Source organism: Somniosus microcephalus, chromosome 4 (assembly GCF_052327205.1).
Source record: "Somniosus microcephalus isolate GS21.2 chromosome 4, FLI_Smic_1.0, whole genome shotgun sequence".
Taxonomy (NCBI): domain Eukaryota; kingdom Metazoa; phylum Chordata; class Chondrichthyes; order Squaliformes; family Somniosidae; genus Somniosus; species Somniosus microcephalus.
In genome coordinates, this window is record NC_140990.1 from 175,797,431 (window position 1) to 175,823,312 (window position 25,882).

Here is a 25,882-nt window from a genome sequence, read left to right on the forward strand (position 1 = left end):
GTGAAATTGTGATGGCGTCCAAATCCCTTACTTCGGAGGTAACTGGATATTGTAAAGTCACATTGACTGTTAAGGATACGGAGTATAAGGACTTTAAACTCCTCATATTACCTCAGTTGTGTGTGAACTTAATATTAGGCTTGGACTTCCAGTGTCAGCATGAGAGCGTTACCCTTAAGTATGGTGGATCTCAGCCTCCGCTCACAGTCTGCGGCCTTTCTCCTTTAAACGTAAGCCCGCCTTCTTTGTTTGCGAACCTTGCTCCTAATTGTAGACCTATAGCGACTAAGAGTCGACGGTATAGTTCAGAAGATAAAACATTTATAAAAGAGGAAGTGGAAAGGCTTCAATGGGAGGGAATCATCGAACACAGTGGTAGCCCGTGGCGTGCCCAGGTGGTGGTGGTTAAAACTAATGAGAAGAAAAGACTTGTGGTCGATTATAGCCAGACTATAAACTTGTATACCCAATTAGACGCCTATCCTTTGCCTTGTATTTCTGAGATGGTGAACCAGATAGCTCAGTACCGCGTGTTCTCCACCATTGATTTAAAGTCTGCCTACCATCAACTCCCCATCAAAATAGAAGACCGACCTTATACGGCCTTCGAAGCTAATGGGCGCCTGTTCCAATTCCTTTGGGTGCCCTTTGGAGTGACGAATGGGGTATCCGTCTTCCAACGGGAGATGGATCGTATGGTGGATGAATACGCGTTGGAAGCAACATTCCCGTACCTGGACAATGTTACCATCTGTGGGCGTGACCAACGGGAGCATGATCAAAATCTCGCGAAGTTCCTAGAGACTGCAAAGAGGTTAAACCTGACCTACAACGAAAACAAGTGTACCTTCAATACTACACGTTTGTGTATTCTTGGTTGCGTTGTGGAGAATGGGGTAATCGGGCCAGACCCTGAAAGATTATGCCCACTTAAGGAATTACCTTTACCTCACACTGTAAAAGCCTTAAGAAGGTGTCTGGGATTCTTCTCGTACTATGACCAGTGGGTGGCTAGCTACTCAGATAAAGTCCGACCTCTTATTAAGTCGACGTCTTTTCCGCTATCGGCGGAAGCTCAGGAGGCTTTCCTTAATATCAAACGGGACATTGAGAAGGCAGTGGTATGTGCCGTGGATGAGAAGATCCCATTTCAAGTGGAAAGTGATGCATCTGATTTTGCGTTGGCAGCAACTCTTAACCAAGCTGGTAGACCAGTAGCTTTCTTCTCTCGTACATTGCAAGGACCAGAAGTTCGACATTCTTCAGTGGAAAAGGAGGCACAGGCAATTATTGAAGCAGTCAGGTATTGGAGACATTATCTCGCTGGCCAACGTTTTACGCTCATTACTGACCAGCGATCTGTGGCCTTTATGTTCAACACTAAGCAGAGAGGCAAGATCAAAAATGATAAGATTTTAAGATGGCGAATAGAACTGTCGACATATGACTATGATATTCAGTACAGGCCTGGAGTATTTAATGAGCCATCGGATGCTTTGTCACGAGGAGTATGTGCTAGTCTAGGTACAGATAAGCTTCAAAGTCTCCACGACGCACTCTGCCACCCTGGGGTTACCAGAATGAACCACTTCATTAAGTCCCACAATCTACCCTACTCTATTGAGGAGGTCCGGACAATGACCAGAACCTGTCATGTTTGTGCTGAATGCAAACCCCGCTTCTATAAGCCGTCCGAGCCAGCTCATCTTATTAAAGCAACTCGACCATTTGAGCGTTTGAGTCTCGATTTTAAAGGTCCCCTTCCATCGAGCGACCATAATGTCTATTTTCTTAATATTATAGACGAGTACTCTCGGTTCCCTTTTGTTATCCCCTGTCCGGATGTGATTAGTGCTGTTGAAATTAAATGCCTCTGCCAACTGTTTTCCTTGTTCGGCATGCCTAACTATATACATAGTGATAGGGGTTCTTCCTTTATGAGCGAAGAATTACGACAGTTTTTGCTATCGAAGGGGATTGCAATGAGTAGAACTACCAGCTATAACCCTCGTGGTAATGGGCAGGTCGAGAAAGAAAATGCGACAGTGTGGAAGGCTATCGTACTGTCTCTGAAGTCACGAGGCCTGCCGACCTCTCGCTGGCAGGATGTCCTGCCAGACGTGCTGCATTCCATAAGGTCTCTTTTGTGTACAGCGACGAATGCCACCCCTCATGAAAGGATGTTTAGTTTTCCAAGAAAAGCTACTAATGGAGTATCGTTACCCACATGGTTGACGACCACGGGCCCTGTGTTGTTGCGCAGACATGTGAGAGGCCACAAGACTGATCCACTGGTGGAGGAAGTACAACTTCTCCATGCTAATCCCCAGTATGCGTATATTCAATATTCGGATGGGCGAGAGGATACGGTCTCTATTAAAGATCTTGCACCTGCTGGAGCTCGAAAAGAGTTCGACTCTGAGAGTAGAGTTTTCAATCGTGGTATTGGACCTTCAGAGGCACAAACCCTCAGTGTGGAAAATACTGATGATTCTGGGAATTCGAATGAACCGTAGTTAGTACTCCGGGAGGAGCCTCAGCAAGAGTTACGTCATTCCCAGAGGATTATCAGACCTCCTGACAGACTGAATCTATAGCAGGGGGTGAATGTGATGAAATAACTGTGTTCTGATATTTGTACTTGTACTGTAATGTCTGTAATGTTCCACCAGGGGGAACCACTAATGCTCCTCCCTGGCCCCGCCCCTCTTCTGGTATGTTCTACCAAGGGCTTGGTCGATGATGGACTCTGCCATGATTCTTATTTAATAAAAGGCTTCAGTCTTAAGCTTTAACTTCGGATTCGGGCAGTTATTTGGCACATCAGAACTGAACACTGTGGAATCATCAGCAAACATCCCCACTTCTGACCTTATGATGGAGGGACGGTCATTGATGAAGCAACTGAAGATGGTTGTGCCTAGGAACTCATGCAGTGATGTCATGGGACTGAGATGATTGGCCTCCAACAACCACATCCATCTTCCTTTGTGTATGACTCCAGCCAGTGGAGGGTTTCCCCCTGATCCCCATTGACTTCAGTTTTACTAGGGTTACTTTTGGTGCATTAGTTCAAAACGGTGCATTTCAAAACACTTTGGCCTAGAAATTCAGTTGTTTGCGCCAGCCGCTAGCGCCTTAGGAGGAGAAGAAGTGGGGTGCTAAGCGGCTAGCGCCCGGGCGCAGCGCGATCTGCGCCTCTCGCGAACTTCAGTTAAGATTTAGTGGCGGCGCAAAACCTTTGCGCGCGCAGATCCTGACGTCATTTCATGGTGCAACGCCCTTTGTGCGCCCCAAACCGGAAATTCAGTGGCGCCGGCCTATTGTGCGCCTGGCGCCCCTAGCGACTGGTAGAGGGGAACGGTTCCCAGGCGCGGGGGGCGCTAATTAAAGGGGACTCCTCCTGCAGTATAAATGGCAGCCATTTTGCACCACTCCTCCTTTGTGAGACAGATCTTTGGAGAGAGACAAAGGTAGAGAGCTTTCTGGTTTGGCTCAACACTCACACAGGTACTTGTGGCTTCAGGCCACAGCTTTGCACTTGTCTTTAACTTCAGAGTCATAGCATTGATTGGAAACATATAATGGGGGCTGCAATGGGTGGAAACATTGGGCTTCTCCATTGCATTCAAAGGGCTCAGAGATGCCGTGAGAGAGTGCCAGTCATGGCCAGACGGAGAAGGGGCAACAGGCGTCGGCAAAGGAGGCCTTACCCACCCAGGGTATACCGCCAGCAGTTCTCATATCTGAACATGTCTGAGGAGCAGTGTGTTCGGAGGCTGCAATTCAGAAGGGCGGTGGTCACTGAGATCTGCAGCCACAGCTGAGGAGCAGGACGTCTCTGTCGGTGGCAGTGAAGGTGACAGTGGCTCTCAACTTCTATGCCAACGGCTCCTTCCAATCCGCTACTGGGGACATTTCCAACATCTCCCAGTTTGCGGTACATTGCTGCATCCGTCATGTGACCAATGCCCTTTTCAGAAGGAGACGTCAGTTCATCTCCTTCCCCATGACCGTTGACAAGCAGCAACAGCGTGCAGTGGGCTTTGCAGCATTAGCGGGCTTCCCCATGGTGCAGGGCGCCATTGACTGCACGCATGTGACTTTGCGGGCACCTCTAGAGAATGCCGAGGATTACCGCAACCGGAAGGGCTACCATTCGCTCAACGTGCAGTTGGTGTGTGACCACAGGCAGCTCATCCTAGCTGTCAATGCCCGCTTTCCAGGCAGCAGCCACGATGCCTTCATCCTGTGCCAGACTTCTGTGGCAGACATGTTCGAGGCCCAGCTTCACCCACGAGGATGGCTTCTCGGGGACAAAGGCTATCCTTTGTGCACCTGGCTGATGACCCCGCTCCGTGCGCCCAGCACCCCTGCTGAAGAGGGATACAATGAGAGCCATCAAGCAACCAGGAACATCATTGAGCAAACAATCGGCATGCTGAAGCAACGGTTCCGCTGTCTGGATCGTTCCAGGGGAGCCCTACAGTACTCGCCTGAGCGAGTCTCCCATTTCGTTGTCGTGTGCTGCATGCTGCACAACCTGGCTATCTGCAGGACTCAGCCACTGACATTGGAGGACCAGCACAGGAGGGAGGCAGAAAGTGCAAGGGCCACCCATCAGCGGCTTATTGCAAGTTGGTTCTAGGCCCCCTCTCAGGGAATGGCTTGTGCCAATGGCAGAAGATGAATGTAGCCGCTCCACAAGCCCTCAGCCGAGCAGGGCAACCAGGACTTACAAAAGAAAGCATGGACAGTGCGATTTAAGAAAATTTTTTACTATGATACCTCTGTGCCCTTCCCACATGACAAACTAATGGAGAGAAACCCCCCCCCCCCAAAAACACAAAATACACCAGTCTCGGCCTTTACAAGTAAAACAAATATACCAGTCTTGGCCTTTAAATATGAAACAAATACACCAGTTGATGCGCCATCAATAACTCCAGAAGACTAAGAGTTAAACTTATAACAAGTAGGCTTTTATTAACAAAAGAATACGAGCATGCCTCTGCTGGTAGACCGATCCTTAAAGCCAGGGGGACTGGAGGTTGTTGTGTATGTAATATGTGTGCTACTTTGAACCTATGGACAGGACTGCACTACTTGTAGGGCGTAGTGATACGCAGTACCACTCCTGGCCATAGGGGTATAAATAGTACTGTGGGTACTGATCTCCCCTCAGTTCCCGCCTGTGGGCATGAAGTAAAGACCTACGTGCAGTCCCTACCTCCAACCAGTAAAGACCTGTTTGAGTTATACGTTTAAGTCTTTGTGTTAATTGTTCAATACAATACACATACTTAACACTGGCGACGAGTCGGTTCGAACCCTGCGGCAGTTATTCCACGGCGGCTTCGTCCAAAGACAGGACGTTGAAGAGAGGTTTCAATCCTCAACACCCCACTCAAAACTGAAGGGCAGCAGAAATCCTGACAGCTTCCAGCGACTGGAAGCGACAGGCATTAGGACCCTGAAGCCTCCATAACCTCGTGGGTAAGCCGAGCAGCGTTGGCTGCAAAGACAGGGCCACCGATCGGGAGATAAGGGCGATCGCAATCCCTGATAAGAGCCGCGGTGAAACGCGCGAGCGGGTAAGCCAGAGCCCGGGAGGGAGCGAGCAAGAGCCGCGCGAGCGGGTGAGCCAGAGGCCGGGAGCCGCTTCAAGTGCGAGGCGCAGCGCGGGCCAGCGATCAGGACCAAAGATAAGGGCCGCACTCGGACTGAAAGGCGCGGCGGCTGCAGAAGCTCAAGGTGCGAGAGCCGCGGTGCACAGCGCGGGCTATCGATCGCACAGAAGATAAGGGCCGAGAGCCGCTTCGGTCGGGAGCCACTTCGCGATCCAGCGATCGCATCCGCTGATAAGGGCCGCACTCGGGCGATCGCGGCGAAGATAAGGGCCGCACTCGGGGGCTAAAGGGAGACGGCGTCGGGGGACGGGTGAAGACCGCCAAGCGCGGGAAAACTGCCATTTTGTGGGCGGAGGACGACGGCAAGAGCGGGAAGCTGCCATCTTTGATAACAAGTAAAGAAAATAAAATCTGAGAAATTGCAAATCTACAATGCCTAAACACGGGAATATTAGCACCTTTGATAGTGACCTCGAAGATTGGGCCATATATGTTGAAAGAGTAAAAAATTATTGTAAGGCCAATAAAATTCGTGACCAAGATAAAGCTCTAACATTATTAAATTTAATGGGTGCGAAGACATACGGGCAATTGAAACACCTGTTATCACCAGATGAACCGGCGGATAAGACGTTCGATGAGATTGTTACTGTCCTGAAAGATCATCTAAACCCCACGCCGCTGATGCTAGCGGAACGATTTAAATTTTACGACAGAAGGCAGCTGCAGCATGAAAGCAATGCTGAATATTTGCTGGAATTGCGTAAATTAGCGAAATATTGCCAGTTTGGAACGGGACTGACAGATGCACTACGAGACAAATTTGTGTGTGGTTTATTTAAACAGGATACACAAAAGCGACTGCTCGAGGAGAATGAGCTGACGCTTGAGAAGGCGGTCACTATGGCAGCAGCACACGAAGCCACAGCGAGAGGCACGGCAGTAATGCAGCTACGGTCACCGGAGCTCAGTGCACACAAATTGGGTGTGAGTTCTGGCAAATGTTATCGTTGTGGAAAGACAACGCATGATCAGAACCAGTGTTGGTTTAAAAACCAAGAATGTAGAACTTGTGGTAGGCTTGGACATATAGCTAGAGTATGCAGGTCAGGGAAGAAGACCAGCAACAAGAAGTCACCGCAAGGAAAATACGCAAAGGTACACAAGGTGACCGAACAGGAGTCCGATTCAGACGCTAGCAGTAATGAACTGGCTAGCTTAAGCTGTAATGAACTGGCTAGCTTAAGAGTACTCAACGCTGGTAAGGGTGCAGACCTCCAGACAATTTGGGTCACTCTTCAGATAGAAGGAGTCCAAGTAAAACTGGAATTGGACACTGGATCGGCATTGACGGTCATAAATAAGAAAGATTACGGAAAGTTATTCCAACATATTCCCCTACAGGATACGGGGATTATATTGAAAACATACACGGGGCAAAGAGTGTACCCCATCGGGAAAATAGAGGTTGCAGTGGTCCACAAGGGCGAAGACAGTCAAATAATGGACTTATATGTGATATCTGAAGGAGGTCCTCCACTACTAGGACGGGAGTGGATTAGGAAAATGAATATGGACTGGCATTTCCTACAAACAATAACGAGTGAGAACTCGGTGAAGATAGTCGGCCCGGACTCTGGAACGGATGATGGTAAGCCCAACTCAGGTGCAAAAGACAAAGTTTCAGCACAGAATTCCACTGAGCAACAACAACATAGTTTAACTGTGGATTCTGAGTCTGGCAAGTCTACTGATGTGCCCATTTCTGAGGGACACCGGGCTCGAACTCAACTCCATTTCAAACTACAACAGCAATTAGAACAAATGCTTCGCCGTTTTGAGCAAGAGTTGAATGCAACGAAAGAGTTCTTTGATATAGAGTTGGAGAATCTGGAAAGACAACAGAAGCAGCTGATGGAGCAGGAGCACACAAAACGTCTGATGTCAGAGGAGTTAACGGTCAGCCAACTCCTGCATATGCTGAAGGACAGGACTCTGAAATGGGAAAAACTTGAACATGAACTTCAATATTCAAACGAAAGGGGTTCGGAGCTCTCAAAGGTTATTGGAAGAGCTGAGGTGGCAACACAGACTGAGATGACTGCAACAGAGCAGCCCTTGGATGCCAAAAGTACGCTGACTCACGTCAACGTAGAACAACAGACCGCTGAAACAGCTGCTCCGGTAGAGGGATTGAATAGTCCGATCAATCAATCTCCAAAAGAAGTTGAAGTAGTAAAATCTCAAATGAGGTCATTAGTAAACGACTTGCTGAAAGCCCAGAAAAAGCTGGATGAAGAGGTACGCATGAAGAAGTCTCTTCAGGAAAGATGTCTGGACTTGGAACAAAAGCTGGCTAACGCCCAGCTGGGTATGGAGGAAATAGAAGACCCTCTCGCTGGCCTAGATCAGGACGACACCGAATATTACTATGTCCTGTCCTGCCCAACTTGTAACTTCGACTCCCACCATACAGAAATCATGAAGGAGCACCGAAAGTCTACGGAACATCGGGAGAAGGTGGCTCTACTACGGAAAAAGGAGGAAGAGAAGGAGGAACTGCGCATGCAGCTGGCAGCTGACAGTGGAGCCCAGAGAGTCTCCAAGAAGCAGAAAAGGAAAAGTCGAAACAGAAGATGACCCATCTGAACCATTATTACCTCTACCAGATCACACACGTGGTCCCTCCGAACGGAGCCAATTCAGTTCGGAAGTTCAAACTGTTAAATCCATGGAAGGACTATTGAATGAGTCACTCCAGCAACGTGAACCGACTACACCAGAGATTGAATCTGTGAACTGTTTTCCGCAGAGACTGAATCTGTGATCTGTTTTGACATGAAGTTATCTATGTATCTATGTTATTCTGTTATGTAAACCTGAAGTTATATATGTATATATGTTATTACGTTATGTTAAATGGGGAGATGACTGTAAAGCTAAGAAGGGAGGAATGTTGTGTATGTAATATGTGTGCTACTTTGAACCTATGGACAGGACTGCACTACTTGTAGGGCGTAGTGATACGCAGTACCACTCCTGGCCATAGGGGTATAAATAGTACTGTGGGTACTGATCTCCCCTCAGTTCCCGCCTGTGGGCATGAAGTAAAGACCTACGTGCAGTCCCTACCTCCAACCAGTAAAGACCTGTTTGAGTTATACGTTTAAGTCTTTGTGTTAATTGTTCAATACAATACACATACTTAACAGAGGTCAATCACCTTTATACCTGGGCTTAGGGGTGGAGCCAGGGGCGGAGCCAGCTGAGGCATGCCCAGACATGTTCTGTACAGGCAGATTAGTGGTTTACCACATTCACCCCTTGTTTAAAATGAGTCCGGCGGGGTGAAGTGTCTCAGAAGTTCGTATAGGCAAGTCTCTCCGGGGGTCTTGTCTGCCGTAGTGATCGTCGTGGTGCCGGCTGCGGCGGTTCTTTTCCCGCGGGTGTTTCCCGCCTGGGCCGGAGCACCGGCGTGTCGTCTTCGTGGGTGCGGGGTCGGTGGGAGTATAAGGGTGGGTCACAGGGCCCTGGTGTGCCGTCTACTTGGGTTAGATGTGGATTCCCTTCTAGGGGTGTGTCGTGGGTAATGGTAATGGGTAGTGGGTAATGGTGTTTTCGGTGGCACCTGAGGGTGCGAGGTCTCGTATGGAGACCGTGTCCTCCCGCCTGTCAGGATACGCCACGTATGCATATTGTGGGTTGGCGTGGAGGAGGTGGACCCTTTCGACCAGGGGGTCTGTTTCATGGCTCCTCACGTGCTTCCTGAGCAAGACGGGCCCTGGAGACGTCAGCCATGGCGGTAGCGATGTCCCCGAGGTGGATTTCCTAGGGAAGACGAACATTTTCTCATGAGGGGTGGCGTTTGTGGCGGTACAGAGTAGTGACCGTATGGAGTGAAGCGCATCGGGGAGGACTTCTTGCCAGCGGGAGGTTGGGAGGCCTCTGGACTTTAAGGCTAGCATGGCGGTTTTCCACACTGTCGCGTTCTCCCTTTCTACTTGTCCGTTACCCCGGGGGTTGTGGCTGGTGGTCCTGCTCGTGGCTATCCCTTTTTCGAGCAGGTACTGACGCAGCTCGTCACTCATGAATGACGAGCCCCTGTCACTATGGATGTAGCTGGGAAAACCGAATATGGCGAAGAGGTCATTGAGACATTTGATGACTGTGGCGCTGGTCATGTCCGGGCAGGGGATAGCGAACGGGAAACGGGAGTACTCGTCAATGATGTTGAGGAAGTATGTGTTGCGGTCAGAGGAGGGGAGGGGCCCTTTAAAATCTACGCTTAGGCGCTCGAAGGGGCGGGTGGCTTTTATCAGGTGCGCCCTGTCTGGCCTATAAAAGTGCGGTTTGCATTCGGCACAGACTTGGCAGTTCCTGGTAATGGTCCTGACCTCCTTGATGGAGTAAGGCAGGTTGCGGGCCTTAATGAAGTGGAAAAACCTGGTGACCCCCGGGTGGCAGAGATCGTTGTGGAGGGCCCGTAGCCTATCGACCTGTGCGTTGGCACATGTTCCACGGGATAGGGCGTCCGGGGGCTCATTAAGTTTCCCGGGCCGGTATAAGATATCATAATTGTAGGTGGATAATTCGATCCCCCACCGCAATATCTTGTCGTTTTTGATTTTGCCCCTCTGCTTGTTATTGAACATAAATGCTACTGATCGTTGGTCAGTGAGCAGGGTGAAGCGTTTACCGGCCAGGTAATGCCTCCAATGCCGTACAGCCTCCACTATAGCCTGGGCCTCTTTTTCGACTGAGGAGTGTCTAATTTCGGGGCCCTGGAGGATTCGTGAAAAGAAGGCCACGGGTCTCCCCGCCTGGTTAAGGGGTGCAGCCAGGGCGAAGTCAGACGCATCACTCTCCACTTGGAAAGGGATGGACTCGTCCACGGCGTGCATTGTAGCCTTTGCAATGTCCTCTTTTATGCGGGTGAAGGCTGCATGGGCCTCTGCCGCCAGGGGGAAGGAGGTTGACTTGATAAGGGGCCGGGCTTTGTCCGCGTAATTGGGCACCCATTGGGCGTAATAAGAGAAAAACCCCAGACATCTCTTCAGGGCTTTGAGGCAGGGGTAGTTCCAGAAGGGGGCGCATTCGGTCGGGGTCGGGGCCGATGACTCCGTTTTCCACTACACAGCCAAGGATAGCGAGGCGGGTGGTGCGAAACATACACTTTTCTTTGTTGTATGTCAAATTTAAGCGCTGGGCTGTTCGGAGGAATTTTTCTAGATTGGCGCCATGGCCCTGCTGGTCATGGCTGCAGATGGTGACATTGTCCAGGTAGGGAAAAGTGGCCTGCAGCACGTTCTGGTCAACCATCCGGTCCATCTCCCTTTGGAAGACTGAGACCCCGTTGGTGACACCGAAGGGGACTCTGAGGAAGTGGTAGAGGCGGCCGTTTGCCTCGAAGGCAGTATACTGGCGGTCTTCAGGCCTGATAGGGAGTTGGTGGTATGCCGACTTCAGGTCAATGGTAGAGAATACCCGGTACTGTGCAATCTGATTGACCATATCAGATATGCGGGGAAGGGGGTATGCGTCTAATTGGGTATACCTATTGATTGTTTGACTGTAGTCAATGACCAGGCGCTGTTTCTCGCCGGTCTTCACGACCACTACTTGAGCTCGCCATGGGCTGGTGCTGCCCTCGATAATCCCCTCCCGCAGGAGTCTCTCTACTTCTATTTTAATGAAGCTTCTATCCCCGGCACTGTACCGCCTGCTTTTTGTTGCGATGGGCTTGCAGTCGTGGGCGAGATTAGCAAACAACGGGGGGGGGGCTGACTTTCAGGGTGGATAGGCTGCATATTGTGCGCGGCGGTTGTTTTAAATTTTGCCGGCTGCAGACTGTAAGTGGGGGCAGGGGCCCGCCGTACGCCATCGTGACACTCTCTAGGTGGCACTGGAAATCCAGTCCCAGTAGCACAGCAGCGCAGAGCTGTGGCAGGACAAGGAGTTTAAAGTCTTTGTACTCTGTGCCCATTACTGTCAGGGTCGCTACACAGTAGCCGCCGACGTCCGCCGTATGGGACTTGGAGGCCATAGAGACCCGGTGGCGCGTGAGCATGACTGATAGGGAGTAGCGTCGCACCGTGTCGGGGTGGATAAAGCTCTCCGTGCTCCCGCAGTCAAATAGGCAGTTTGTTGCGTGACCGTTTACCTTGATGTCCATCGTGGACCTGGCCAGTTGGTGAGGCCTGGATTGGTCCAGGATGATGGAGGCCATCGTTGAGGTCAGTGGGTCGCTGTTGTACTCGCGCGAGGCAGTGGGGGAGTCAGGGGCCTGGTCCCAAAGTGACGTCCAAGATGGCGGCCCGCACCGCTCACACGCGGCTGGTGATTTCCAAGATGGCGATCTGCACGGCTCACACGCGGCGCTGCTGGAGTTGGTCGGTTTCGCCCTGCACACTTTGGCATAGTGCCCCTTCTTTCCGCATTTGGAGCAGATCGCGTCCTTCGCCGGGCAGTGTTGTCTGGGGTGCTTGGCCTGGCCACATAAATAGCACTTTGAGCCTCTGGACATCGCAGCTGTAGTTGGGCTACAGGTGGGCCGTGGCGGTGATGGCGTGGCGCAGGCCTGTGGCCTTACCGTGTCCCAAGATGGCGGCCCCCGCGACATCCACGGGACGGGGAGGGCCGTATGGTCGGGGGGGTAGGCATCCATGTTTCGGAGGGCCACGTCCAGCGAGTTAAGAACATAAGAAATAGGAGCAGGAGTAGGCCAATCGGCCCCTCGAGCCTGCTCCGCCATTCAATAAGATCATGGCTGATCTGATCCTAACCGCCAATCCACTATCACAGAACCATCTCCTGAATCTAACAGAATTAGACACACGAAATAGGAGCAGGATCAGGCTACATGGCCCCTGGGCCCGCTCCGCTACCCACAGGGCCATGACTGATCCGAACCTAGGCTCATGTCCAAATTCCTGCCCGCTCCCCGTAACCTTTAATTCCCTTTACTTCTAGGAAACTGTCTATTTCTGTTTTAAATTTATGTAATGATGTAGCTTCTACAGCTTTTTGGGGCAGCATATTCCATGGACCTACCACCCTCTGAGTGAAGTAGTTCCTCCTCATCTCAGTTTTGAAAGAGCAGCCCCTTATTCTAAGACTATGCCCCCTAGTTCTAGTTTCACCCATCATCGGGAACATCTTCCCCGCTTCCACCCGATCCAACCCTTTCACAATCTTATATGTTTCAATAAGATCGCCTCTCATTCTTCTGAACTCCAATGAGTAGAGTCCCAATCTACTCAACCTCTCCTCATATGTCCATCCCCTCATCCCCGGGATTAACCGAGTGAACCTTCTTTGTACTGACTCGAGAGCAAGTATGTCCTTTCTTAAGTATGGACACCAAAACTGTACGCAGTATTCCAGGTGCGGTCTCACCAATACCTTGTACAACTGAAGCAATACCTCCCTATTTTTATATTCTATCCCCCTAGCAATGAAAGCCAACATTCCATTGGCCTTCTTAATCACTTGCTGCACCTGCATACTAACCTTTTGAGTTTCGTGCACCAGGACCCCCAGATCCCTTTGTACTTCAGTACTTTCCAGTTTCTTGCCATTCAGATAATAACTTGCTCTACGATTTTTCCTGCCAAAGTGCATAACCTCACACTTTCCAGTATTGTATTCCATCTGCCAAATCTCTGCCCACTTACTTAGCCTGTCTATGTCCCCTTGCAGGTTTTTTATGTCCTCCTCACTCACTACTTTCCCTCCCATCTTAGTATCATCTGCAAACTTTGATATGTTACACTCGGTCCCCTCCTCCAAATCGTTAATATAGATTGTAAAGAGTTGGGGACCCAGCACTGACCCCTGCGGAACATCACTAGTTACTGATTGCCAGTCTGAGAATGAACCATTTATCCCAACTCTCTGCCTTCTGTTAGATAGCCAACCCTCTATCCATGCCAGAATATTACCCCCAATCCCGTGATTTTTTTTTTATCTTAAGCAATAATGTTTTGTGTGGCACCTTGTCAAATGCCTTTTGGAAGTTTAAATACACTACGTCCACTGGTTCCCCTTTATCCACCCTATATGTTACTTCCTCAAAGAACTCCAGCAAATTTGTCAAACATGACTTCCCCTTCATAAAACCATGCTGACTTTGTCCTATTAAATTATGATTATCCAAATGTCCTGTTACTGTCTCCTTAATAATGGACTCCAATATTTTACCTACCACAGATGTTAGGCTAACCGGTCTATAGTTTCCAGCCTTCTGTCTACTGCCCTTTTTAAATAAGGGTGTTACATTTGCAGTTTTCCAGTCTGCCGGGACCATTGCCGAGTCCAGGGAGTTTTGGAAAATTATTACCAATGCATCCACAATCCCTACCGCCACTTCCCTCAAGACCTTCGGATGTAAGCCATCAGGTCCAGGTGATTTATCCGCCTTGAGTCCCATTATTTTACCGAGTACCACTTCCTTAGTGATTTTGATCGTGTTTAGCTCCTCCCCCCTTTTAGCTGCCTGTTTGTCCAGTGTTGGGATATTCTTAGTGTCTTCTACTGTAAAGACTGATGTAAAATACTCATTCAGTGTTTTTGCCATCTCCATATTTCCCACCATTAATTTCCCGGTCTCATCCTCTAAGGGACCAACATTTACTTTAGCCACCCTTTTTCTTTTTATATAACTATAAAAACTCTTACTATCTGTTTTTATATTTTTTGCTAATTTACTTTCATAATCTATCTTCCCTTTCTCAATCAGTCTTTTTGTTATTTTTTGCTGTCTTTTAAAGTTTTCCCAATCCTCTATCCTCCCACTAGATTTTGCTACCTTATATGCCCTTGTTTTTAGTCGAATACTATCCTTAATTTCTTTACTTAGCCACGGATGGCTGTCTTTTCTTTTACACCCTTTTCTTCTCAGTGGAATATATTTTTTTTGGAAGTTGTAAAATAACTCCTTAAATGTACACCACTGATCATGTATCGTCTTACCCTTTAATTTATTTTCCCAATCCACTCTACTCAATTCCGCTCTCATACCTTCATAGTCTCCTTTATTCAAGCTTAGCACGCTTGTTTGAGATCCAACCTTCTCACCCTCTAATTGAATATGGAATTCAACCATGTTATGGTCACTCATTCCAAGGGGATCCTTTACTAGGACATTTTTAATTAATCCCGTCTCATTACACAGGACCAGATCTAAGGTTGCTTGCCCCCTGGTCGGTTCAGTTACATACTGCTCAAGAAACCCATCCCTAATACACTCAATGAACTCATCCTCAAGGCAGCCCTGCCCAATTTGATTTGTCCAATTAATATGATAGTTAAAATCCCCCATAATTATAGATGTTCCCTTATTACAAGCCTCAACTATTTCCTGATTGATACTCCGTCCAACAGAGTTAGCAAGGGCCACAGCCTTCTGCAGGTTGAGCCCACTTTGCTCTAGCAGTCTCTGTCGAGTGTAGCTGGACCTGATGCCGGCGACGTAGGCGTCTCTGATTAGGTCATCAGTATTTTCCGTGGCCGTCACCGATTTGCACTTGCAGTCCCGGCCGAGGACTCTCAGTGCCCATAGGTATTCGTCACCCGATTCCCCGGGTCGCTGTTTGCGGGTAGCCAGGAGGTGTCTAGTGTAGACCTCGTTGACTGGCTTAGTATATTGTTCTTTTAGTATCGTGATAGCGGCCGTGTAGGATACAGCGTCTCGGATAATCGAATATACTTGGTGGCTCACCCGTGAGTTCAGTACTAGCAGTTTGTCGGCTTCGGTCCTGACGGTAGTGCTGGAGGCCTGCAGGAATGCTTCGAAGCAGCTCAGCCAGTGCTCGAAGTTATTTGATGCATCTGCCGTTTGAGGGTCCAGTTCCAGGCGTTCCGGTTTCAGGATTTGCTCCATTTCAAAACCTTTTGTTAATAAAATTGATGCGCCATCAATAACTCCAGAAGACTAAGAGTTAAACTTATAACAAGTAGGCTTTTATTAACAAAAGAATATGAGCATGCCTCTGCTGGTAGACCGATCCTTAAAGCCAGGGGGACTGGAGGTCAATCACCTTTATACCTGGGCTTAGGGGTGGAGCCAGGGGCGGAGCCAGCTGAGGCATGCCCAGACATGTTCTGTACAGGCAGATTAGTGGCTTACTACACCAGTCTCAGCCTTTAAATATGAAACAAATATACCAGTCTCGGCTTTTATATATGAAACAAATAAACCAGTCTCGGCCTTTAAATATGAAACAAATACACCAGTCTCGGCTTTTATAAGTAAAACAAAACATTTGGCCACACCTTCTGCTTTTTCCCCTGCGAGGGTGATCCGTTTCGCTTCCATGACTGGCCCCTACCCGCCCTGCAGCTCCTCCTCAATGGGACCCCAGTGGCTGCAGCAAGGCTGGGGGAAGGCTGCTGAGGGTCAGATGGTGAGACGGCAGATGCCCTTGGGGGTCGGCCTGGACCAGCTCTGGGCCTGGAGGGGCCGGCTGCTGACTGCTCCAACTCTGCTTGGGCGGCAGCAGTCTGTCCAACAGCTGGTGGCAGCTGCAATGGAGGAGTGACAGTGTTGGCTGCAGGAATGCTGCCAACCTGACAGATCACAGGCACTCCCTGGTCGGCTGAGACATTGGCACGCGCACGGGCCAGCACTGCAGCACGCGCAGCAATCTGCTGAGGCACAGACTGCTGGGCTGCTGCGGCACAGCGAGTGCCCCGGCGATGCCTGGCTGATCCAGCGAGTGTGGCAGCAGTTAGTGCCCGTGTGGCCCTGGTCTGTGTCTGCATGACAGCAGCCAGTGAATGCACGGCACGACTGAGCACTTGGCTAGAAGCCGCCTGTGAAGCAGCGAAGTCCTGCTGACTCCTAGCCTGTGCTGCCGCGATGTCCTGCAGACTCCTGGCCTGTGCTGCACTGAATTGTTGCAGACTCCTGGCCTGTGCTGCACTGAATTGTTGCAGACTCCTGGCCTGTGCTGCCCCGAATTCCTGCACACTCCTTGCCAGTGACTCTATGGAGTCAGGCATCCTTGCCACTGCAGCCATGAGCTCAGTGTGCCTGCGCTCAGCCTGGGCGCCCATTTCCGCTAGGAGCCGCACCTCCTCTGCGCTCACCGTAGCAGGACTGGAGGCCGCACTCACCCTCCGGGGAGAAGGCCGCTGAGCTTCCCCACCCCTCCCGCGTTGCTGCAGCCCGCTGGTCCCCGTAGCTTCACTATCCTCCGACCCTTCCCCCCTGCTCCCCTCCAGGGAAGACGTGTCACCATCATGGCCATGGGCTGCCTCGGCTGAGGGTGTCCCTGATGGGCTGGCTTCCTCTTCCTCCTCCTCTATGTCTGACTCGGACACAGTGCCAGCTTGAGGGGCCGCCTCCTCACCTGGCGAGTCACCATCTGAAAGCAGGGAGGCACAAGAGTTGCTTTAGAGTGAGGACAGGGCAGCAGCGAAGGAGGCATGAGTGCTGCTGTGCACTGCATTGGTTCGATAGTGGCAAAGGATGCTGGCGTGAGGCGCAAGTGGAAAGGGAGAGGTCAAAAAGGTGATGACCTTACCATTGGTGCCCAGAACAGGGTCAGCATCTCCAGTGGTGACGGGGCCACTCAACCGGCCTGCCATGATCCACTCCACTCGCTGCTCGAGGTCTCTCAGCTGTTTCAGGTCAGGACGGCCTCCCCCGGTCTGTCGCTGCTGTCTTCTGTTATGCGCCAGCTTGGCCTGCAAGAGAAAGGATCGCCTCTAAGTACAGTGTCAAGCCCTGATCTTGCCCGCACTGCCTCCCATGTTCGATTAGCCTCGACAGTGTCAAGGCCTGATCTTGCCCGCACTGCCTCCCATGGTCGAATAGCCCTGACAGTGTCTAAAGTCCTGATTGCGCAAGTGCTTTTCATGACAGTCCCATAGCTGCTGGATGAGGGCTGGCCATTAGGGCTTTCAGACCTGTTTGGCCATAAAGTGAGGTGCACATGCAGGGATGAGGAGGATACTGGAAAGGGTACTCACCCTGACAACCCGAGTGAGGTCGTTGAATTTTTTCCGGCACTGGGTTGGTGTCCTGCCAACCACGCTGTTGGACGTGACCCTGTTTGCCACATCCCTCCATGCTTTCCGATATTCGGCGGGCAGCGGCCTCCTGCCACCCTCAGGGAAGAGGATATGGCGCCTGCGGTCCACTGCGCCAACCAGCAGCCTCAGGTCACCCTCACCGAAGCGCTGCGCTTTCTCCCTGGCCTTCTCCATTCTCCTGGGCGTGGAGCTGTTCCAGAAGCAGTGTTCAGGCCTTGCCTTAGGACTGCAGTGTGCAGGGCGTGGCAGCCAAGCAATTCCACCCTCCCCCTTTAAGTGCTGACCGGCGCCTGACTGTCTGGCCTCAATGAGCAACTCGCCGCACCTGCGCTGCGCCCGCCTTCGGTGTTTGCGCCCCGGATCGCCGGCTTAGCGCCTAATGATAGTTGTGCATCGCCTGCTTTAGCGCAGCAGCAACCTCTTGGGGCGATGCAACTGAATATCGGCGAAGGTGGCGCTAAGTTGCGCCGGGCGCAAAAGTTAGCGAATGCCATGCTGTAGCGCCCCAAACGTGGCTATACTGAATTTCTAGGCCTTTGTGTCCAGAATACAGTGCAATGCTCTTCCCCGGGGGAAGTGAAGTGGGGAAGAACTCAGTACTGAGTCACGTGTAGTCATTGTGCAACACAGGAAGTGGCAGGCAGGGACCCTAGTTTAGCCCTCGCTAAGGGTGAGTCATCACAACTGCTTCACACAGTGAGTGAAAGCATTACTGGAAAATATTACTGTAGAGCAATTAGCTCGTGGGTGCAAGGGAAGCTGAAGATCTCGGACCAAATTTGGAGATGGCCTGTTAAAAAATACATGGGATGTAGGAAACTAGCCCTTTATTCATGCAGCTGAATACTTAGATTAAACGAACGATTTTCAGATGGAAGGGACCCCTGCTGGTCAAAGCTGGTTAGTATCTTTCTCTTTCATACGTTCAATATTTAAGGGGAGAAATTCATTTGGGGCGTGATGTGCCAAATAACTGCCTGAATCCATGAGGTTAAAGCTTAAAAGTAAAGGCTTTTATTAAGTAAGAACATGGCATCAAGTTAACACAGGGCAGCCATCATTCATCACTGACCCAGCCCTTGGTAGAACATTCCAGAAGAGGGGCGGGGCTAGGGAGGAGCATTAGTGGTTACACCAGTGGAACATTCCAGACATTAACAAGTACAACAACAACAATACAAATGCCAGAACACAGAGTTATTTCATCACAGGGCGCTAAGTCAAAAATGTTTGAAAAGTTAGCGCCAGGCGCTAATCTTTTTAAACATTTGAGAAATTCACATATTTTTGCTCCGAGAGAAGTGGAGCGCTAAATCAAGTGTTCCACTTGCCTCTTGGAGCGCAAGAGGTGGGGAATGTCCTGATCCGGGGCGATGTGCTCACGTGTGGCCTTGCCACGTTGCAGGGGCTCTCCCCTCAATTAAAGGGAAGGGCTTCCCACTGCGAGCGCTGCATTTTTTTTGGCATCTGCTGGAGCACCGGAGTGCCGCGCAATCAAGCTGAGTGCTGGGCTGACCAGCGATTTTTTTTTCATGTCGGCCAGCCACCGCGCTTTTAAATGGCGCCCCGCGAGCGGCCGGCCTCAATGTTCGTGACCCCTGCAGCAGTCGGTAACATCGCCTGACACTGCTGCGGGGCCGAGGGGGAATTTTTCTCTTGGGGCGCTGCGTCTGGAGATGACGCCATGATCTCAGGGCGATACCCGGTAGCGCTGCCGCTTAACCTCCTGTGGAATTTCGCGGGAGGTGCAGTTATTGCCTGGGGGGGGGGGCCAAAGCCATTAGCTCCTCCCACCTTAGGCACAAACGAGGGGAATTTGCCCCCTTAGTTCCTTATTTTATTTTTTGTGTGCATTTGTTTAATGTTAATACTGGATGTGTACAAGCTAAAAGGAAAGGTCATTTTTCCTCTCAAACTTATTAATTCCAATGTTATATAGAAAATCAAAAATCTTTTTTTTCCAAGAAAGGTTACTATAAAGTGCACCAAGAATGGAATGTCAAGCCTCTTGGGGAGAGGGAAGGGGAGGGATATAGCAGCAGGAAACTCCTCAAGCGTACAGTATAGGTGAACACGCCACTGCAGCCCTGAAGAGCGGCTGAAGCTGTTGCTTTGTAGATGAAATGTTGCATTGAGGCTCCATCTGTCTATTCAAGGGGGAAGCAAAATTTAAAATCATCATCCTTATCTTCACATCTCTCTATGGTCCCACTCACACTAACTTCTTCCAGGCTTACTGTCCTTCCCACGCCTTTCGATCTTCCGACTCTGGCCTCTCGTGCATCCCTCTCTCCCTTCACCCCACCATCGGCGGCCGTGCCTTCAGCCGTCTAGGCCCTGATTTCTGACTAAACTCCTCCACCTCTCTATATCTCCAAAAACAGATTAAATAGCCACTCATCCCAATGCCACTGGTAGGACATTATTAGTGCATAGTAGCTTCAGAATAGTTATCTACATAATAGTCACTGCATCTCAAAAGTAATTTGTTGTCTGTAGCACTGAGACATTTCAACATGATAAGACGCTATATAAATTCAAGTATTATAACACCTTACCTTATAAGACACAAATGCAGCCTGTGCATTTTCAAACTGAATCTGCAGCTCAGCTGTGGAACAAAAGGAGAGGATTTTTTTCCACCCACAAAGGTCGCTCAAGGTCATACAATAGGTCAGTTCAGATACCGAATGCACCGTATATCAGACCGATCCAGATACCCCGTGCACCATTTAGCAGACTGGTCCAGGTACCCCATGCATCATATATCAGACATAGAAACATAGAAGATAGGAGCAGGAATAGGCCATTCGGCCCTTCGAGCTTGCTCTGCCATTCAATGCGATCATGGCCGATCATCCAAATTCAGTACCCGGTCTCTGCTTTCTCCCCATACCCCTTGATCCCTTTAGCCTTAAGAAATATATCCAACTCTGTCTTGAATATAATATATTGGCCTCTACTGCCTTCTGTGGTAGAGAATTCCACAGGTTCACCACTCTCTGGGTGCAGAAATTCCTCCTCATTTCTGTCCTAAATGGCCTACCCCTTATCCTTAGACTGTGACCCCTGGTTCTGGACTCCCCGACCATCGGGAACATCCTTCCTGCATCTAGTCTGTCCAGTCCTGTCAGAATTTTATAAGTTTCAATGAGATCCCCTCTCATTCTTCTAAACTCCAGCGAGTATAAGCCCAATCGACCCAATCTCGCCTCATACGTCATTCCTGCCATCCCAGGTATCAGCCTGGTGAATCTTCGCTGAACTCCTTCCATGGCAAGAACATCCTTCCTCAGGTAAGGTGACCAAAACTGCACACAATACTCAAGGTGTGGTCTCACCAAGGCCCTGTACAACTGCAGCAAGACATCCTTGTTCCTGTACTCAAACCCTCTCACTACGAAGGCCAACATACCATTTGCCTTCTTAACCGCCTGCTGCACCTGCATGCTTACCTTCAGCGACTGGTGCACAAGGACACCCAGGTCTCGTTGCACTTCCCCTTCTCCCAATCTATTGCCATTCAGATAATAATCTGCCTTCCTGCTTTTGCCACCAAAGTGGATAACCTCACATTTATCCACGTTATATTGCATCTGCCATGCTTTTGTCCAATCACCCAACCTGTCCAAATCATCCTGGAGTTTCTCGGCATCCTCCTCATAGCACACACGCCCACCCAGCTTTGTGTCGTCTGCAAATTTGGAGATATTACATCTAGTTCCCTTGTCTAGATCATTAATATATATTGTGAATAGCTGGGGTCCAAGGACCGATCCCTGCGGTACCCCACTAGTCACTGCCTGCCACTCGGAAAAAGACCCGTTTATTCCAACTCTTTGCTTTCTGTCTGCCAACCAGTTCTCTATCCAAGTCAATACCTTGCCCCCAATCCCATGTGCCTTAACTTTACATGCTAATCTCTTATGCGGGACCTTATCGAAAGCCTTCTGAAAGTCCAAATACACCACATCCACTGGTTCTCCCTTATCTATTTTACCAGTTACATCCTCAAACAATTCCAGTAGATTAGTCAAGCATGGTCCAGATACCCTGTGCACCGTATACCAGACCGGTCCAGATACCCCGTGCACCGTACATCAGACTGGTCCAGGTACCTCGTGCACTGTATACCAGACCGGCCCAGGTACCCCATTACCATATATCAGACCGGTCCAGATACCCCGTGCACCGTATATCAGACCAGTCCAGATACCCCGTGCATCATATATCAGACAGGTCCAGATACCCCATACACCGTATATCAGACTGGTTCAGGTACCCCTCGCACTGTATATCAGACCGGTCCAGATAGCACGTGCACTATATATCAGACCGGTCCAGGTACCCCATGCATTGTATATCAGACCGGTCCAGGTACCCCGTGCATTGTATATCAGACTAGTCCAGGTACCCAGCACACCATATATGAGACCAGTCCAGGTTACCCATGCACTGTATATCAGACCGGTCCAGATACCCTGTGCACCGTATATCAGACCGGTCCAGGTACCCCGTGCACTATATATCGGACTCGTCCAGGTACCCTGTGCATCATATATCAGACCGGTCCAGATAGCCTGTGCATCATATATCAGACCGGTCCAGGTACCCCGCGCATTGTATATCAGACCGGTCCAGGTACCCTGCGCACCGTATATCAGACCGGTCCAGATACCCCATGCACTATATATCAGAACGGTCCAGGTACCCCATGCATCGTATATCAGACCAGTCCAGATACCCCATGCACTATGTATCAGACCGGTCCAGATACCCTGTACACTGTATATCAGACCGGTCCAGGTACCCCGTGCACCGTATATCAGACCGGTCCAGATACCCCCTGCCCCGTATATCACACCGGTCCAGATACCCCATGCACCGTATATCAGACCGGTCCAGATATCCCACGCACCATATATCAGACCGGTCCAGATACCCCATGCACCATATATCAGACCGGTCCAGGTACCCCGTGCATCGTACATCAGACCAGTCCAGATACCCCATTACCGTATATCAGACCGGTCCAGATACCCCATTACCGTATATCAGACCGGTCCAGGTACCCCGTGCATCATATATCAGACCGGTCCAGATACCCCGTGCATCGTATATCAGACCGGTCCAGATACCCCATGCATCGTATATCAGGCCGGTCCAGATACCCCACGCATCGTATATCAGGCCGGTCCAGATACCCCACGCATCGTATATCAGGCCGGTCCAGATACCCCGTGCATTATATATCAGACCGGTCCAGGTACCCCGTGCACCATACATCAGACCGGTCCAGATACCCCGTGCATCATATATCAGACTGGTCCAGGTACCCCGTGAATCATATATCAGACCGGTCCAGATACCCCGTGCATCGTATATCAGGCTGGTCCAGATACCCCCATTACCGTATATCAGGCCGGTCCAGATACCCCATGCACTGTATATCAGACCGGTCCAGGTACCCCATGCACTGTATATCAGACCAGTCCAGGTACCCCGTGCACCATTTATCAGACCGGTCCAGATACCCCGTGCATCATATATCAGGCCGGTCCAGGTACCCCATGCATCATATATCAGACCGGTCCAGGTACCCCATGCACCGTATATCAGAACAGTCCAGATACCCTGTGCATCGTATATCAGACCGGTCCAGATACCACGTGCATCATATATCAGACTGGTCCAGGTACACCGTGCATCGTATATCAGGCCGGTCCAGGTAGCCTATGCATCATATATCAGACCGGTCCAGGTACCCCGTGCACCGTATATCAGAGCAGTCCAGATACCCCATTACCGTATACCACACCGGTCCAGATACCCCTCGCGCTGTATATCAGACCGGTCCAGATACCCCATAACCGTATATCAGATTGGTCTAGGTACCCCTCGCACTGTATATCAGACCGGTCCAGATACCCCATTACCGTATATCAGACCAGTCCAGGTACCCCCTGCATCATATATCAGACCGGTCCAGGTACCCCGTGCATCGTACATCAGACCAGTCCAGATACCCCGTGCACCGTACATCAGACCGGTCCAGATACCCCATTACCGTATATCAGACCAGTCCAGGTACCCCGTGCATCGTATATCAGACCGGTCCAGGTACCTCGTGCGCCATATATCAGACCGGTCCAGATACCCCGTGCATCATTTATCAAACTGGTCCAGGTACCCCGTGCATTTGTGTCTTAATGCGAGGAGCATTTGTAATAAGGTGGATGAATTGGCTGCGCAAATAGAAGAAAACAAATACGATTTGGTTGGGATTACGGAAACATGGCTCAAGGAAGGCCAGGACTGGGAACTCAACATCCAGGGGTATTCGATATTCAGGAAAGATAGACAAAAAGGAAAGGGAGGTGGGGTAGCATTACTGGTTAAAGAAGGGATTAACACAATTGTAATGAAGGATATTAGCTCTGATGAGGTGGAATCTGTATGGGTAGAATTGCGAAATACTAAGGGGAAAAAAACATTAGTGGGAGTGGTTTATAGACCTCCAAATAGTAAGGCGGAGGTTGGGGATGGCATTAAAAGGGAAATTAAAGAAGCGTGCAATAAGGGCACAGCAGTCATCATGGGTGACTTTAATCTACATATAGATTGGGCCAACCAAATTAGTAACAATACTGTGGAGGAGGAATTCCTGGAGTGTTTACGGGATGGTTTCCTGGACCAATATGTCGAGGAACCAACCAGAGATCAGGCCATCTTAGACTGGGTATTATGTAACGAGAAAGGATTAATTAGCAATCTTGTTGTATGAGGCCCCTTGGGTCGGAGCGATTCATAATATGATCGAATTCTTCATTAAGATGGAGAATGAAGTAGTTGACTCGGAGACTAGGGTCCTCAATTTAAATAAAGGAAACTACGATGGTCTGAGGAGCGAGTTGGGTAGGATTGATTGGGGAATGGCACTCAAAGGGTTGGCAGTGGATAGGCAATGGCAAACATTCAAAGACCGAATGGATGAACTACAGAATTTGTTCATCCCAGTTTGGCATAAAAATAAAACAAAAAAGGTGACCCAACCATGGCTAACAAGGGAAATTAGGGATAGCATAAGGTCCAAGGAGAGGGCATATAAATTGGCCAGAAAAACCAATAATCCTGAGGATTGGGAGCAGTTTAGGATTCAACAAAGGAGGACAAAGGGATTAATTAAGAAAGGGAAAATAGAATATGAGAGTAAGCTGGCAGGGAACATAAAAACTGACTGTAAAAGCTTTTATAGATATGTGAAGAGAAAAAGATTGGTGAAGTCAAGCGTAGGTCACAGAATCACAGAAGCCCCACAGTGCAGATAGAGGCCATTTCGGCCCATCGAGCCTGCACCGACACATATCCCACCCGATCCCCGTAACCCCTGCACCAACACATATCCCACCCTATCCCCGTAACCCCACGTATTTAATCCCCCTAACACTAAGGGTCAATTTATCATAGCCAATCAACCTAAACCGCACATCTTTGGACTGTGGGAGGAAACCGGAGCACCCGGAGGAAACCCACGCAAACACGGGGAGAATGTGCAAACTCCACACAGACAGTCACCCGAGGCCGGATTCGAACCCGGGTCCCTGGCGCTGTGAGGCAACAGTGCTAACCACTATGCCACCGTGCTGCCCACTGTCCCTTGCAGTCAGAATCGGGGGAATTTATAATGGGGAACAAAGAAATGGCAGACCAACTAAATACATATTTTGGTTCTGTCTTCACAAAGGAGGACACAAATAACCTCCCAGAGATGCCGGGGAACATAGGGTCTGATGAAAGGGTGGAACTGAAAGAAATCAGTATTTGTAGGGAAATGGTGTTAGGAAAATTGATGGGACTGAAGGCCGATAAATCCCCAGGGCCTGATAATCTACATCCCAGGGTACTTAAGGAAGTGGCCCTAAAAATAGTAGATGCATTGCTGGTCATCTTCCAGAACTCGATAGACTCTGGAACAGTACCCATGGATTGCTGGGTAGCTAATGTTACCCCACTATTCAAAAAAGGTGTAGAGAAAAGGCGGGGAATTATAGACCGGTAAGCCTGACATCGGTAGTGGGGAAAATGCTAGAGTCCATTATAAAAGATGTAATAGCAGAGCACTTGGAAAGCAGTGACTGGATCAGACAAAGTCAACATGGATTTACAAAAGGTAAATCATGCTTGACTAATCTACTGTAATTTTTTGAGGATGTAAC

At 49.8% G+C, this 25,882-nt stretch overlaps 1 protein-coding gene across 1 annotated transcript in view; it reads right to left on the reverse strand.

The window, feature by feature from the left end:
- The window catches only part of LOC147120004 (flagellum-associated coiled-coil domain-containing protein 1-like), a 132,641-nt gene that overhangs the window by 19,395 nt on the left and 87,364 nt on the right, over positions 1–25,882 (reverse strand). The window contains exon 9 of the mRNA XM_085985494.1: positions 20,225–20,277. Coding sequence (XP_085841620.1) covers positions 20,225–20,277 — 53 coding nt within the window. The remainder of the gene's footprint in view (positions 1–20,224; positions 20,278–25,882) is intronic.